The sequence below is a fragment of the Aphelocoma coerulescens genome, chromosome 19, assembly GCF_041296385.1.
Source record: "Aphelocoma coerulescens isolate FSJ_1873_10779 chromosome 19, UR_Acoe_1.0, whole genome shotgun sequence".
Taxonomy (NCBI): Eukaryota; Metazoa; Chordata; class Aves; order Passeriformes; family Corvidae; genus Aphelocoma; species Aphelocoma coerulescens.
The window spans coordinates 11114295-11132129 of NC_091032.1; the positions used below are offsets into that span (position 1 = coordinate 11114295).

At 38.4% G+C, this 17835-nt stretch overlaps 1 protein-coding gene across 5 annotated transcripts in view; it reads left to right on the plus strand.

Moving 5' to 3' along the window:
* PITPNM3 (PITPNM family member 3) overlaps positions 1 to 17835 on the plus strand; it is a 57744-nt gene that overhangs the window by 25733 nt on the left and 14176 nt on the right. For all 5 annotated transcript variants that reach the window (XM_069033127.1, XM_069033125.1, XM_069033126.1 and 2 more), the window contains 8 exons: positions 1158 to 1205; positions 5191 to 5267; positions 7267 to 7502; positions 8473 to 8662; positions 11364 to 11483; positions 12328 to 12509; positions 13291 to 13460; positions 14990 to 15160. In XM_069033127.1, the coding sequence (XP_068889228.1) occupies positions 1158 to 1205; positions 5191 to 5267; positions 7267 to 7502; positions 8473 to 8662; positions 11364 to 11483; positions 12328 to 12509; positions 13291 to 13460; positions 14990 to 15160 (1194 nt within the window). The remainder of the gene's footprint in view (positions 1 to 1157; positions 1206 to 5190; positions 5268 to 7266; positions 7503 to 8472; positions 8663 to 11363; positions 11484 to 12327; positions 12510 to 13290; positions 13461 to 14989; positions 15161 to 17835) is intronic.

A 17835-nucleotide genomic window follows, 5' to 3' on the forward strand; every position in this document is an offset into this window, starting at 1 on the left:
AATAGTTGCAGTACTGCTGCATCCATCAGAGGACTTAAACATTATTATTAGTCTTTATGTATTAACACTAGCTGGATTTAGCATAACACTGTTTTTAGTTCATGAGATTGAGAAACAGTGCAAACAAGTTCTACAGTCTTAGATGCTAGGCAGAAGCTTTCATTGAACGCAAGGAAATCAGTGGGGAGGCAACAGCAGCACATGCAGTTTTATTCACAGTATCATAGAGGGCCACCGGCTTCCCTGGTCCTTGTCATTTGCCGTTCTGTTCTTTGATGCCAAACACATGCAACAGGATGTTGCCTCTTGTTGAGTCAGGCTGTGCTCCAGGAGCAGCGTGCTGTGTCTGTTGCATGTGTGAATGTACTCAAGTGGTAGGTTGGCTCTGGGAAAAAAAAGTAAATGTTGCCTGGGCCTCTGAAGAAAGAACCTAGAGAAGGGATTGAGAGACCTGTGTTCTCATTCCAGCTGTGATGGTAGGTGTAGGTAGAGGTAGGCTGATACCTTTGGGTTTTGTCATGGACAAATGATGGCAAAGGTGTTTACCCTCCATGGTAGTAATGGCCAGAGTGCTGTAGGAGCACTTTATCTATAGGAAGGGCCTTTAGTCCCATATCCTTATGTCTCTGTATATTAGGTTTTTGTATTTAGATCTGAGAAAATCTCTTTGTACTTGCAACTTTCCTTGGATGGGTAGACTGTGGGAGAGAATGGAAGGACAAAAATATTCTTTAAACAGCTGCTAATTAAATATTTGTAATAAGAATCTGGTTTGTATTGCTAGGTAAGTTATGCCAATTCTTAGTTATTAAGAGATTCAGTGACTAGTGCTGCAGGTTATCAAATGGATTCCTACCTACATTCCTCTATCAAATAGATTCCTCCCTACCTACCTACAAGTTTCATTTTTTATGATGCCTTTCTTGAAATGAAGAATAAAATCTAGCTTCTAGCATAACCATTTTGATTAATAGATTCCAGAAGTTGTCAGGTGTGTCATATGCTGATCTATTCCCACGGAAGCCAATGGGGGTTTTTGAAATCTGCATAGTAGTAGTCAGTTGCAAAATATTTACAGCAACACAGGAGAAAAAGTAAAGAACTTGATGTTCATGTAAAGCAATTTTAGTTTACATTGTGGTTTCTTTCTTTTGCAGGTGAAGAGTCTGCATTTTGCTCATCTGGCTTTCTACAGGAAAAACAACGTGAGTTGTTCTAATTTTTCTTTGTACCAAAGCTATTCAACAACTAGAGATAGTAATAGAGTAGAGTTGTTAACTAGCACAGGCCTTGTGGTATGTTACACTGAGAAGAGAAATGCATGTGGAGGGATCATGATTCTTTTAAATTTTCTTTTAAATTTAATTATTTTCACCATGGATTAAAATGTACCAGGAAAGTGCCTGTGACATTATTTAATGCATTATTGTCTTATAGTGTTGGCTGGAGTGGTGGAGGTAGAGCACTGGAGAGTGAAGCTGCTGGTGTACACAATAGCTCACACAGGACAGTACAACATGGCTCAATTTGGAGTGTAGGAGCCTTCAGCGCTTTGTGCTCTGGACTTCCTTTTTCCATCTCTGCTTAGGAAGGTGCAAGAAGTGTTACTGTTAAAATTTCTGAGTGCTATAAGAATGAAAAGTAGTGCCAAGCCTGGCATTGCTAGGGTTCCTTTGCTGCTGGTGCCCAGCTTCAAGGAATGTATTTACATGTGGCTCTGCTTTTGATATTTCTATGGTTTTGCATTGCTTGCTAAAGAGCAAGAATTGACTTATAGAAGTGTATGGTGTTAATGAGGGTGTTTTCTTTCATCACAGTTCTGTCTGGGGACATTGTCCGTTACCTTCCTGGAGTTCACAGTGAAATGTTGGTTCTTTATTCCTGCAGCTCTGTTTCTAAGGACATGCTGTCACTAGGTGCCAACCCCTTCCTTTTTGGAAATCATACTTTTCCCATCTGGCCAGGTCTGGTAACTGGAGCTGTGGAGCATTTTGAGTCAAGATCCTCAGCTAAATCCTGTGTGTTTCTTCTTCTTCTGTTCTCTATAGTAGTAATTTACGAGATCTGGTAGCGTGTGTATGTATAAGACTCATTCAATGAAGAAACTGTGAAAGTTAACACAGGAACTATCTCATGTTGTGATTTTCAGAGCACGATTGGGCTCAGTGATGCATGCCATTATTTTCCTATAAACAGTGCAGTTTGCAAAACTGCATCTGCAGTATATTTACAGTATTCTTTCTCATTTGTTAATAGAAAGCATATGTCACAGCCTTCATATGAACATATTTCTTATGATGGATTTGTCATGATAAAGGGCTAGCAACAGTGCAGCAGATGGCAAGAAACGGCATCATTTCTCATGAGGGCGTGATAATGGAAATAGCAGTTTTCTTTTGGGACTATTGCCACTTTATGTTTTGTAGCCAACACAAGTTCTCTTTTTTTTTCTCCTCTAAATTTTTTTTTCTCCTCTAAATAAACATGGCAAAATATTAGGGATATTTGAAATGGTCTGTGTCATAAAAAAAAGAGGACCTCACTTGATTTTTAGTATGGCTTTGAACTTTACCTCATGATCTCAGAAGTTTGGGAATGATCATACGAATTCTCTTCTACTAGATTCAGGGTACTAACTTACTTTTTTGGTCATGTATCAAACCCCTGCCTTTCATGCCTGCTTTGAGGTGTTGAATCACTCAGAGTTTTTCCTTTCACCTGGCTTTCTTCTCGTGGCAGTCTTGAGATCTGATGTACTCCATGTGAAGAGACAGGGCAACAAGTTACTTCAGGCAAAGTAACTGAGTAGAGATGCAGAACTTGCTTAGTGCCTCTCTAAATCACTGGTGAACATGTATGCATGTGTATATATGTATATTTATATACCAGTTCCAGTGGGAATTTGAGTCTGAAAAAATCCCTGCCAGACACACTAGCTCACTGGTATCTGTGTTAGCAGTATATGTTTCTGTCTGCAGAAATACTTGGTATATCACTCATTAAATAAGTTAGTTTAGATGGTGTCCACTGTTCCTGACTGTTGACTGCTAGAATGAAAAGCAATTTTTCTATTGGGGTTGCATTTGTTTTAGGACTGTGTGCTGTCTTCCTTATAGTTCAGTATCTGGTAAGCAATAGGCAAGTGTCACTTTCTGTTTTGACTCACCTACCTCACCAAAGTTTGCTTTGGTACCACATGTTACTAAGAGCCATTTAACTAGTAGGGTAGTTCTCAATGGGCTGATACATGGTCCTGACAAAAAAATGCTCAATAGTTCCTGCTGAGTTTTTATAATGAAGACTTAAGTTTAAAATCGCTTTAGTTTAATTTAAATGTTTTTAAATTGATGATCTCCCCAAAAATGGAGCTTCTAAATTTCTATTGTTGACATAGTTGTTTAATAATGAGGTCAGCATTACATTGCAGAGAATTTCAGAAAGCAGTTGCATTTGGTGGAATTTTAGGGTTTATGTCGTTAGGTTTGCTTTCTGATATTGTGGGTTTTGTTGTTGTACTCTTTTGTTTTATACAAGTATTAAATTACTGATACATTAAATCCTTGCCTGTCAGAAAGGCAAGAATAATTGCCTCAATTTTAAATACAGAGAAGTGTAGACACGGGGGCTAAATAAATTTCCAGTGGCTATAAGGGATAATATTGGTAGAATGTGCTGTAGAATTCAGTCTCAGTCCTAATGCAGAAGAGTAGAATGTTCAAAATGTGTTTTGGACTAAATTCAGGGCTTTCAGAATAACCTGGCCAGACTCTGCTTAAGCAGTGTTCTTGGTGAGGTGAGAATTCCATTTCACTCTCTTAAGGTCTGGCAGACTGCCTGTAGACAAATGGCATAGAACCTCAAAGAAGGTGTGAACTCCTAATGCCAAGGAAAAGTAAACTGAGCCAACTATAGCATTATGTGGTGTATTTATTTTCTTCTGGCATGCTGGAAGAAACGGAGGTAAATGTGTCTAAATCCTGAAAGCTGTCTGTTATCTATTTTGGTGTTATTATTTGGTACAATCATCTCTCTTTAACTCCTAAAACTTGTGTCTGTCATGGAGGGAGGAAGGCTTCCTAGTTTCTCTAGGAACAGCTAACATGAGATGAGTGGAATTTTAAGACTGCAAACTCAATCAGCTGAAATTTTAAATTACAAATTTCTAGCATCATCATTCACGAGGGTTTAAAAGCCTCCTCCTCCCCTCCCATAAGAGTGAAGAGGAGTTGTTACAGGACTAGGATTCACATCTTGTCTGGAATTCCATCACTGTCGGAGGGAAAAGCACATAGAACAGAATAGAACAGAATAGAACAGAATAGAACAGAACAGAATAGAATAGAATAGAATAGAACAGAATAGAATATTTTCAGTTGGAAGAAACCTGTAATGATCATGTAGTCCAACTGCCTGACCACTTCACGGCTGAACAGAAGTTAAAGCATGTTGTTAAGGGCAATGTCTAAATGCTTCTTAAACACCAACAGGCTTGGGGCATTGACAGCTCTCTAGGAAACCTGTTCCAGTGTTTGATAACGCTTTCTGCAAAGAAAAGCTATTTAAGTGTTCTTTCCCAAGGCAAGACAGTGGACAATCTCTTAATCTTAAAGCTGGTATCAGGAATTTTTCACCACTTACATCAGGCTGCTGCCCAGCCAGACTGCCTAAAGAGCAGACAAGTAGGTCTTTGAGTCTGTTTGGTCATGCTCCAAATTCAATGCAGAAACTTTCATTGTTGTCTTCATAATTGAAGATGTTGGATGCATGATCCTGTTATGAAAAGTTATTGGCAAAGCAGTGTGTTTCTCTGCAACGTCACTTCCTATTTTTCAGCTTACAAGACATACCAAAGTATCTAAGATACCTTTATGGGATGAGCGGAGTGATGCAGGACATCAGGTGACCTGTTCTGCTGCTGCTTCAGAAAGGCGCAGATGATCAACAGCAGCTGTACTGGCACTACATGCCTCTGTATAAGGACCTGAATCCTGTTCTGTATGTTGCTGTTAAGAATAGAAGAGCCTCTAATATGTAGGCCTGCAAGAAACTTTGTGTATTGTTCTGTTTGTCTACAGGATTTCATGTGAACAGAACTTTCTCTCTTGAAATTAGAAATGTGCCTCGATAGATGTCTGTGAAAGATGTAGCAGGCAAATACTTATATGACTAATATGTCTCTTTTCCTTTCAGGTGAATTATATAGAGCCTCTTTAAGAAAACAAAGGTTCCCTGCACAAGGCAGTATTGAAATACATGAGGACAATGAGGTGAGATTGTTTCCTAAAACTAGCTGTGCTGATTTTCAAGTAGACAGGTGAAAATACTGTCATATAGTATTATGAAATTGTAAACTCATTTGATGGCTTAGTGTGTTTTTGCCTTGTTTAGTAGGTGCACATGCAATCACTGAAAATCATCACAAGATTTTTAGACATTGCATACTTAGGTGGAAGTAGGACTCCGTTTTCTGAAGAGAAATTGTTATGTCTGCTTAGTAATTAACTGGAAATGCAGGTTTTGTGAAGCAGCAGTCATGAAATTGGTAATAACAGAATTGCCTGGTTTTAGAAGCAGGAAAGAATCTCAACACATTGTAGTCCTTCCAGCAAACTGATTACGGTCCTCTGTCCACACGTAGGAGAGATAGTGGAAATGTCTACTTTACCACTTTTGAAGAACTCAATCCTACAACCCCCTGAAAGTGGTGACAGTCATCGATTGACTTCAGATGTCCAGTCGATTTGTTCTTGAGCACCTTCTCTAAGTCATGGCTGAGCTACTGCTGAGAGGCAAATTAATTTTATTCCCTTTGAATCTTCCTGTGAAAGATACCAGTTAAATCCAGCTGAGAGAGTTCTCATACCAGCAACTTCAGCAATATTGACCCACTTGAGTTTTTGCTTTTTGAAGCTTTCAGTTCCATCATCTCCTCAGCAGTGCTGCTTATTTACAAGCAGGCATTGTCCATGGAAGGAACTACATTTAGCTTCTAAAGGGAATTAAATTTCTCTTATGAAAGCTGGAATGACACCTTATGGAGAAGGAAATTGTAAATTAGTGCATGGAAAAGTGGAACCTGAAAAATGCTTCTATGATTCTCCTGTATTTAAGCAGATACAGGCCAGGTCAGCAAAATGCCTTCGCAATGAATACTTCTACTGGATACTAAAATTCATGGGCTGAAGAGAGTTAGTGGAATAACCTACAATTCTTTCATTTTCAGCCATTTCTCTGTCATCATTATACAAGTGCTTAAGTTCCCATTTCCCTTCACTCCAGAACTTAAAAATAAACTGTCCAGAACATTGCCTGATGCTGAGTAAATCACTCAATCTAGCATTTAATGATCCTTAGACAAAAAATATTACTGTTGTTTTTGCTGTGTGTTCATATTTGGTCAGGAAGTAGAAATCTTCAGGAATCATCCAAAGTGAAGAAGAAAATAGCAGCAAGATTTAACAACAAAAAATCTAATCTTTTCATTTATTACTGAGTTCTTTGAGTGCACATGAGTCTCAAGGGGTAAACAGGAAAAAAAAGGTGAAATTGTGAGACATTTAAAATGCTTTTCCAGTTTCAAGTAGGAAATATCTGTTATCTGCAAAGCATGCTGATTATTGTCTGTGTATGTGCCTATTTACATATTCATAAATTTGTTTGTGAGTTTTATGGATATCAGCAATGATGTGTTTTTTTACTTTTTCATTAAGTGTCTGGGTGAATTACCGCCATCTTTCATTTTAATAAGAAGCTGCCAGTGTCAAAAGTCTGAGATAATGGTATCATCTGCTTTTGCTGAATGTTTTCATTTGCAGAGAAATTTGTCTATTTTGGACTTGTGGTGATTTGAATAAGAACCTTGCCAGTAAATGAAGCAATCATTAGGATACTTAGATGATTGCTTACGCTGCCTGTGGAGGTTGGAATTTTTCTCCAGGCTCAGAGTATTTAAAGTAATTTCTGATGTACACAAAGCTGTCTTAATCTTTGTTGATCTGAAACCTACATCTGTGCTGCACAGGGTTTGTGTCAGAGCATAGTGGGCTCTATATGATTCAGACGTACTTGAATTAAATGGAACACAGGACATGTGCACATGCACATGTGCACACACATGCCCCCACCCACTCCGGTGAAAGGAAATACCACAAAATTATCACAGTGGCGGTGGAAGAAAAAAAAAATCACTGCTAATGTTGCCACCAAATAAACTAACGAAGTCCATAAAAATGCCACCTCCTTTCTTATTTCCTGTTTTTCTCACAGGAAGGAGTTCAACACCAGAACTGCAAAACTCACGTGTTAATTTTGATCCTACATGGGGGGAACATATTAGACACTGGGAGTGGAGACCACAACAGCAAGCTGGCAGACATCAACACCTTCAGTTCTGTGTTTGAGAAAGTGACCCGAGCCCATTTCCCTGCTTCTTCAGGCCACATCTTAATGAGACTTGTTCCCTGCCCAGCAATCTGTTCAGCAGCTTTCTCTCTTGTTTCCAGGTAAGTTGATTTGTATTTCCTGGTGTTTGGTTTTGCATTGTGGTTTTGAATAGCTTTCTGTGACCCATATATTTCATAATGAAATTTTGCTAATCATTCCTAATCTTTTGCTGACCACAAGACTTGCACCGATCTTTCATCCTAAATGGATGAATTTGTTTTAAAAAACATTTTTATTGGATGTATCCACTTCAGTAGCTGCTCTTCCTCAGCTGCTTTTTCAGTCTTGAAGTTCACTCATTGAATGAGAGAATGTTTTCAAGTAACATTACTTTCTGTGATGTAAATATTTTAAATGGCACGATAAAGAAGAAAGAAACACATACTCCTGGGACTGCTTCAACTCCTCTACAAGTGCAAACCAGGATTAACTGTTGAACTCTGGTGAGGGGAGGAGAGAATCAGATTTTCTTGATTTCTGTTTTTCTAAGCATGAAAATGTTGCATTTTCAATCAAGTTGCCTCCTTTTTGCCAGATGTTACTATGCAAATATTTACTATGATTACAGAATGTGTGCAGCTTTGTTTCATCTTTTTGAAAAGATTGGACACTGCGAAAAACGTCTTTATATGCTTTTGAACAATACACATGTCACACTTGTGTTCTAGGAAACTGTTTCATTGTGATGGTTGGATCCTGCTCTCTGGTGTAGGGAGTTATTATACAGGGGGAAAACAAATGCTGAAACGTAATCATGTCATTGCCATTCAAAATTATGTCTAGTTGTATGTAGAGCAATTGCACCACGTACGTTTAACTGCAGAAATGCCTTCTAGTGTGATCCCATTCACCTAAAGCAGTAATGCCTTGGTTTTTCTAAGCAGTTGAATTCTATGAGAAAATGATCCTTCCCACGTTCGCTCATTGTGAACTGCAATAGCCCAACCCATTTCTGTTGCTAACTGCTCATTCTCTGATGCTGTGTCCTGCCTCTTGAAGTTTTCCTGATGATAACATGTTCTTTTCTAGCCTAAATCCCTACAGCTATGATGAGAGCTGTCTCAGCAGCAGTGAAGACCACATCCCACTGGCTGCCTTGCCTTTGCTGGCTGTTTCATCTCCTCAGTATCAGGATGCAGTTGCCATGGTGATCAGTAGAGCAAATCAAGTTTACAATGAGTTTCTCAAATCTACTGATGGGGCTGGTTTTAATGGGCAGGTAGGACTATTTTCTCTTGCATCAAAGTAAAATTCCTTCAGAGCAAGGCTATTCCTTTTTAAGCCATTGTGTTGAGGGGTTTGAGTTTTGAGTGTGAGACAACACTACAAATACGATGAATGAATGTTAGCATGGGATCACCTACACAAAATGCCCTCTCAGTGTCCAGCCCAAGACTGGCACTTCTGGGATCCCATGCACTATCTCGTGTGGATTTACTCAGCTGGTGGAAGACTATATACATTCTCCCACAAGCATTTTGACTCCTAACCTCTTACTTTGCTATGGTATGGTAAGCAGGGTATGTAGTGAACAAGCATGCCAGCCTGAGACAAAAGATCATCTGTGTTAATGAGTTCTTCTGACACAGCTGATTGAAAAATTGGGACGTATTTAAGATCCTAAGAAATCCAATACTGATCTATTATTTCTTCTTTGCCTCCATCACTGTATTAATAAAGCAATAGTCAGTAAAGAAGCATAGCAGACAAATACTCAGTTGCTAGTGGTGGTGCAGATTTCTTCTCTAACTCTGGGGAAATTATGTGATTTTCTGTTGTGACCTGCACACCAGTGAAGTCACCTACAGGTTTCTTCCAACTGACAGTAACTGTCAATTATTGTTCCTGCTTCACCATCTTTAATTTTCAAAATCTCCTGCTTCACATAGAAAAATGATATTGATACCCTGTGTGAGTTACTGATATTATTTTGTAATGGGGCCGCCTACAATGGCCAGAAGCATGCATTTCCTTTAAGAACAGTGGCCTCCACACTTCAGAAAAAGAAAGAAAATACATTTAATATAGAGTACAGTGTAAACTTTGAAGGGAAGCATGTGTCTTATTACACAGATTCTTTTCCATGGCACTAATAAGGTTATGCTGTGATATATTAGTATTTTTAGGCTAAAATTTGGTTTGAAGCCATTTTTACTACACATAGTAAACTGTTATTGCTGAAAGCATAAAATCAGCCCAATTGCAGTGACAGAACATTATGAAAGGTGAAATTATGTAAAGAGTGATACCAGTTACAAAAATAGTATGAAAATTTTCTCAATAGAAACTTAGTGTTATGATTTTTTTCTTTGGAAAAGGTACAAAAAAGTCTCCCTGTTGTAGTTTACAAATAATATATATTATTTCCTGTGGAAGAGTCTGCTAGACTTCTGTATGTTCCACAGAATTTTCACTATCAACTAGCAGCACTGTTAAAGTGGAAGTGACTTCTCTTTCTACAGTGCTTTGCTTTGCTCCTTAAATAGAAATGTCGGGTCTGCCTCTGAGTAAGTCCTGTACTGATCGAATATATATCATATATCCTGACACACACCCTGTGTGTGTCTTTCCTTCCATATTTTTGTCTCTTCTGTCAATTTACATTGCAAGTTCATTAGATCAGAGGTTGCCTTTTTGATTTTACGTAGTATCTGGAAAAAATTAACTCCATTACCTTAATGCAAATAATAATAAGGATTAGAAACACAGTGGTAAATTGAAGAAGGTATTGCCAATTCCCTACAAAAAGTGCTGTTACTTTTATTAAGGTTAACTGTATCATATGATTTTCAGCTCTTTATGGACTTCATTGTGCAGCATAGGAATTTGAAAATCGGAGAGTAAATTGGCATGCTGTTCAATTATATACAACTTTAGAACCAGAAATGCCTTAGGATAGATATCACCTTAATGTATTTTGATATTTTGTTTTATTTTTTAAAGTGTTTTTTTATAATTTTAGTTGAGTACAAGAAATGTACTCAATATAGGAAGAGTGCTACATGGATATGCACTGAGAGGAGTTTGAAATTCTTCCCTACCTGCATCTTGAAGAACTTGCTTTTCCTAACATTCTTCATTTCAGAGAAAAAATGCACAACATGCTATATCCAAAACTTGTAGTTTAGTGTTGTAGCCAAGCTGAATTAAATTTAGAAGTAAGTTAAGATTTGTAATATTTTCTGTTTTGCTAATCGGAGTTGGGAACAACAGATTAGACAATTGCTTCCATTTGAGAATTGGAAGGAGAGACTTGCTGAAGCATGTTATCAAGCTATTACTCATGCTCAGACATGGACAGGGGAACAGGGAGAAAGAATCATCTCATGTGGGATGGGGAGGTGTTCAGTGGAATTGGCTTGTGAAGGAGATTCTAGTGTACCATAAAATTACTCCAGAATTCCCAATTTTAGTAGTGTATGTATTTTTAATTGCCAGATCCATACCTTGAAGATAGCTTCCATGTTTATATTAAATGTGAAGCAAGAGTGAATTTCTCTGCTTAATACCTCATTTTAAAGTTTTGTTCCCTTGTCCTGACAGGGGAGCGCCAATCTGCTGAAGTTCTCTCCTCTGTATGACTCTGAAGGAAATGTTAAGTGGCTTGAAATCTTTGTGACACTGGTCATCCAGTGATCTGGACTTTTCGAGCTGGAATCTGGCTGCAAGCAGCTGGAAGAGTTCTAATCCATTTGGCAGAACTCCCACTCATCAAAATAGTTCCTGGGACAGATAGTCTTGGTGTAGGGCATATTTCTGGAGATAAAAGAAAGTAGAAGAAAGTAACTGCAATATAAACCAAAGTATAAAAACGAGTAACAAGGGTATGAAGTAAGACAGAAACTCCTCTGCAGTGCCGTGATGCTTTTTGTCTCTTTTAAAAATAATTGCTACATCTCCCAAAAAAATCTTTTTTTCAGGTGTGTCTCATAGGTGACTGCATTGGAGGAATTTTGGGCTTTGATGCCATCTGCTATAATTCTAATACAGCTTACGAAAGTCGGAACAGTAGCAGGAGAGGAAGCATCAGCAGCATCCAGGTGAAGAGAAAAAAATACGCACAGCTGAAACCCTATAGATTCATTCCATGGAGGAAATCGGCTCCATACGAGCCAGAGGAAATTTAAGGATTTGGTAAATTGCCATGATAGAGTGGGATTCTGCCCATCTATCAAAAATTTGCTGTTAAAAATTAAGTTGTTAGCTTCAGTTTATGATATACAGAAATCAGTAGTGAAGGCTTTATCTGTTAGCCTTTACAGTAGGGTTACCAAGTGCTCTTTATTGTATCCCTAATTGTAGATGCAAACATGTCCTTGCTCAGAAATCTCTGGTTGGCTGCCATTTTTGTCAAAATACCTTCCTTTCCCTTTCCCTTTCCCTTTCCCTTTCCCTTTCCCTTTCCCTTTCCCTTTCCCCTTCCCCTTCCCTTTCCCTTTCCCCTTCCCCTTCCCACCCTGCCCCACCCTTTCTCAAAAAAGACGATCCCATATCCATGGAACACGATGAGCAAGACCATTAATGTTGTAATGTGCATTTTGTGCACTCAGGTAAGACCCCTTCTGATTACCTTATGATATTTTTAGTTCTCTAAGAATGATGAAGTTATGAGGGATAAAGCTTTTGTGTTACTCCTCCTTTCCACCCCTCACACCCCTCTCCACCCTCAAATTCCTGATTCTCCCTCCAGCTTTTAGGCTATTTATCTTGAAGGGAAATTTAGTTTTCATCTCTTTGCTTCTACTGCAAAGAGAAATTTTTAGTCCCTTCCACCCTTTGTTGGATAAAGTGAGGTCATATGTATAAATGCAGGCATTTCATATAAGCTCTTTCGTATTTTGTTACCTGTCTAAATCATCCCTTTACTCTGCTCATTTTCTGAAGGATAATCCACTCTTAGCAGAGGACTCCAGTCTGGGTGACAGCAAGCACCTGAGCAAAAGCAATATTGACATCTCGGGAATCATAGAGGATGACAAGCAAAGGCAGCTGGTGCCTCGGAAACAGAGTGACTCATCCACTTATGACTGTGACACTATAACCCAGCATCATGCATTCCTGTCCAGGTAGCTAGTGGTTGATGACTGAGTAAAAGAAATGGGCTTGCCAATGAATGGAGCCTGTTAGCACCAAAGCACAGAGGCATTGTTATTATTTCTGTTCTGTCTCATGGATGGACAGCAGGTTCATAGGCTACTTTTCTTCTTCTGACTGTAGGTATTTATTCTCCAGCAGAACTAAATGATAGATAAGTCTTTTTCTGTCAGTAAGAAATAAGTGGTCTGTATTTACCTCATGCATACAAAGTAAATGGATGTGTTTTACATCACTTAAAAGATTAAAAGCTGTCTATAAGTATCATTGATTTTGATCTGTTAAAAACAGTTGAGAAGTAATAAAATTCTAGGTCATAGCTCAAGGAGCAGATTACAACAATGGTTTTTATGTACCCAGATAACATACTTTGACTGTAACCTTTTAATACCATTGTCCTTACACAACTTTAGTAGGTTAACATTTGTAGCAGAAGTTTCAGAATGAACTTGCATACATTTGTACTGCTAAAAGGGAGGGGAGGTAAACTTGAATATTCATGGTTTTTGGAAAACTTTACCAAGTGTTCTATAAAATAACTGTAGGAAACTCTTGCATGTTGAAGGTAGTAAATTTACTTAATAGCCACACTGAAAATCATGGCTGCTATATTGCTATCATTCTACAGTTTTAAGGTGTATGGCTTGGATCTAAATGCCAGTGCTAGAGCTTTCTAAGCATCCTGTTTTGGGAATGTTCTTTTTTTCTGAATGCCCTTTTTATTATTTTTGATTCAGTATTTTCTTTATTCAGTATCCACTCAAGTGTGTTGAAAGATGGTGCAGACCTTCCTCCTGTGGATTCCAGTCTCTCAGAAGTAAATCTGGGCCGATTTGAATTTGAGGTGTCTGATTTCTTCCTTTTTGGATCACCGCTTGGTTTGGTGCTGGCCATGAGGAGCACTGTTCTGCCTGGTCTGGATGGTAAGCTCTTTTGGGGGTTAAAATACAGGATATGTAATGACCTTTGTAAACAAAGAGACTCACACAAAAAGGAGGTAAATAAAGGAGCCTGGTTAAAGATCATGGGGCGAGGTAAGTTTCTTCCTTTAAGAGATGGGAATGTTAATGTAGGTAGGTACTGAGGTGACGAGGATTGTTCCAGGGATATCACTGCTCACTTACAGAAGTGTGTCTTATGTTCTGCTGTTAATCATATATTCCACGTCATACAACATGAAGCTCACACTTCACCAAGGATCAGTCCTTGAAAACAATACCAAAAATAACATCTCTTCTTGGTTCAGCATTACCTCTTGTTCATGTCTGGCTTCATGGGTGGATTTGGCCCTCGGGTATGTTGCATGTGAGCCATTCTTCCTCTCTAGTAACAGAACATAGTGATCAGACACAGAAAGGATTTTTTAGTTTTATTTCTAATGCATCTGGATTTTTTAAGTTTTTCAGTTAAAAACTTACTTTATTTTTCATTATTCAGCACATGCTTTGTCTCTTTGCATGGTATGAGCTTTGGATAGCACAGCATCTTTATAGGAAATGATGCATTCATTTATCAGGTGAGGGAGAAAATCTGTTACAATAATGAGAAGAGACAACATTTCAGAACTCTAAGGGTTTTTTTTTCCTAGCTAGTAGTCCTTCCCTCAGTCTCTGCTCTGCTACCCTCCAGACACTTTGACAGGAAATTTTCGTGTTAATTACTAGTATTTTAAACTATTTTTTTCAAATTAGTTCTCACTTCTATCCTTCCTCTGGTATCCTGCAAAGGAATATGCTTTGAGAGCAGCTCAACTGATGGGCATTTCAAACACATTCTGAGGTGAGCAGTGTCTACTTGAAGCATAATTAGTCTTTAGAAGTGCATATGATAAAAGAATCCTGTTTTAAAGTGATAATTGTGACACAGTTGAGAGAGAAAAAGACAAACTTAAACCTATCATGCAGACAGTTGGAAATTAGTTGAGAAGAGTCAGGTGCCCTCTTTACTGAAAGGAAAGGTAGAAAGCTACCTGAAAATGTGACAAGTAAAATTCAGATGTATTTATTTGTTTTGTTAGAATCAGTTTTTAAAATATAAGGGAAGCTTCTGCTGTCACCTAGGTTTAAGTCCTCTGGATGTCACAGGCCCATCAGACCATTTTGCTGGTCTGAAGCACATTTGAAGTGCTGAGCGTCACAGCTATAATGCTCAATAACATATTTACAAGATTTTTAATTTCTTTTTCCTTCCTTGCTTCCATCTGTTTCTCTTCTGCTGCTCTTCACATCTCCTATGTACCTGCATCTCAGATTGTGATGTCTCTGTAAATTCCTGTGCAGTGAAGTGTTCTTCACTGAAACAGGAAACAATTCAGTTAAATTTCGTTTGGCCTGATGTGTGCTAATCTGGAGTTTGCAGAAGACTGTATTAACTATGTTTCTGTACAGACTCCTTGAAAATTGTAAAGCAGCAATACTGACCCCTGTCTTTCTCTGTCTCATTCTCATCCAAGTATGCCAGGTCCGACCAGCCTGCAGCCAAGTGTACAGTTTCTTTCACTCTGCTGACCCCTCTGCCTGCAGACTTGAACCATTATTGGAGAAAAGATTCCATCTTCTTCCTCCATTCAGTGTCCCACGGTACCAGAGATACCCACTAGGGGATGGAAGATCTCACCAGTTAGGTACAGTGCCTGTTTTTGTAGGTCTCATTGCCTGTTGTTAAGTGTTCTCTCCTTACACAGCTCAAGAAAATTTGAAATAGCAATGTGCTAACATGCTGAAAACAAGTCATCTGGGACTGAGTAGCACAGACATACTTAGCAAGTGTGGAACTGAAGAAGATTACTAAGAAAAAAATTATTCTTACGCACGAGGTTTGCGATACTAGTTGTGTTAAAGAGGAGCTGGAAGGCAATATCACTGTTCTAGTTGAAGTGTCACTTGAAAAATTCCATGTCTTTTGCTATCCTTTTAAACAATTTATTTTTACAATTAGTTGATCTTTGCCTAGATCTTCACATGTTGTTTCTTTTGGTCACTTGTGGTTGGTTTGTTGTAGATATCTACTAGGACAAATCAGACCACTGAGCAGTCTTGATTACTCTTCTCCTAGGTGGGCTACTAAACAACAGTTACGTTGGTAATAAAGATTTGAATCCAGGAAAAAAAAAGCAGAAATAGATTGATTTCTGGGGAAGAAAGAGGAAGGTGTGGATGAACAAGGTGCTAGTAGAAGGAATTGTGCCTTTTTGACTTTATAGAAAATAAGGTAAAATCATATAGGCATGAAGTATCTTTGACTTGTGACATTATGCAGAAAAGGACTTCGGCAGTCTGTATCTGTACATGCTTGCATATTAGATTAATTCTTTTTGCTCTGTAGCAGACATGAATTCAAGCTTCAGCAGGATATTGGGAAAGGTTTCTCAGGATTCAGAGTTTAAGGTTGGAGGCTAATAAAATGAAATGTCAATGTTTCTATTTGTTGGAGCTAGGAGAATTGTATTTGGGAGCCAGTTCTGTGCAGTAGGGTACACAACTCCTTTCTTTTACATGCTCAAATATGGCATCCATTGGATGCAAATCAGTTTGAAAAGTGACAGTTGATATTGAGTTGCTGAAGGCTTGTTTCTAGGTATTGGCTTCACTGAAATATGTAAAGATCTGGCTGTTCCTCATGAATTGATTTAGGGAATAGCTAAGGTGAGAAACAGTCCAGACTAGGGAATGCATGCTTTCTCTTCATTGAATTTTCTTGCAATGGAAATACATACCTTGCTTTGCTTTGCTTTGTGACTTGGAGTTACTGTAAAAGCTGACTAATCAGTTACGATGAGACCTAGTTACGCCAAACCTTAATTATTATGCACTGCCCAAATCAGCCTTTTCTGATAACGTTTCACATCATTAAACAATCCCATTCTTTGTTCCATTTCTCATGATTGGTTAAAATAAAAGTGACTCTTCTGTCTACCTGACGTTCCTGATTGGTTCCTCTCTGAAAAAATAGTTCTGATCTGGAAGGTGCCTGACAAAAAATGTACTACTGGAAGAGAATTTCACCATAAGATTCATAAGAACAGTTCTACAATAATTCAGGCTGGAGAACGTGAAAATTGGGTGGGGGTGTGTAGAGGGATATTTCTGTAGCTGTCTTTCTGTTCTTGTCAGTCAAATTAAGCTTTTGAAGCCAGATTGCTCTGTGCATAGGGTTTATCTCGAAGGTTTTATTCTGTCAAATTCACTTTTTCCATTGAGATTCAGGAAACATCTAAGACTTAAATGGCAGTATACAAAGAGCAGGACACACATTTATCTAAACAATTGCTGTCTATATCCAGTAGTCCTCAATAATTGCCACTAATCAGTGTGTAATAATTGTGGTATTATTTTGTGTGTGAGGGATTGATCAATATATTAAGTGTTTAATGAGGATGAAAGCTTACTCTTACTGGGTTCGGTTTTGACTTTTACAGAGACTGGACTAGCCCTAAGAATTATTCCTCTTTCTGTCAATGACTTGGTCAGTTGCAACGCTATCTCCTGTTGCTACAATTCCTAATGCAGACATGATGCCGATATTAGGCAATTGATGAAATAGCTTAGTAATATAAAATTATTTGAGGCATAATTTAAGTTCATTTTTTTGAGTGTGATATACAGACACTCCACCGTAAAAGTAGGAGACTGAAAGCAGATTGAAAGCACTGCCAGGCATGTAGAGCAAGTGGGGAAGACATTTCCCTTCCTCCTCTTTTATCTGTGGTGATTGCTGACAGAAGACATTGCAGGAGGTAATGGTTCAGACAAAAGTGTGATCTATTAACTGGTGTGGTTCTTCACTGTAAGGGCAAGGTACAAGTTCAGGTTGTGTTACAGCCCAGAGAAAGCCACACTGTCTTGACCTTTCATTAAACAGCAGCTTTCTTAGCTGCTACCTAACTGACGTTTTGTAACTGAGATGCTTTTGTGGCTGTTATAAGTAAGCTTTAGCTTTGTAACAGGTCTCTGATTTACCACTCCTGCTTTTGATACTAACACATGTGATTTAATTCCTTTCCTTTACTTTCCTGCTTATGACAAGATACATTATATCTACTAGGGGGCTAAAAGCATGGTTGTTCTATATTAATTCAAAACACCTGGTTTCAACATAGCCTACTTTTTAGACATTTGGCATAGCAGGAGGTAGATAATCATTATCTTTATTGTTCGAGCTTCAACCTCACATTTAACTTTGCAACACAATTTAAATAATTGCAAAATTCTTCTCTTGAGATGTTTTCTTTATAAGGAATAGGCAGGAGTGCCAGTCCAGACTATGGCTGATCCAACTGGTCTGCTTCATTATGGATAG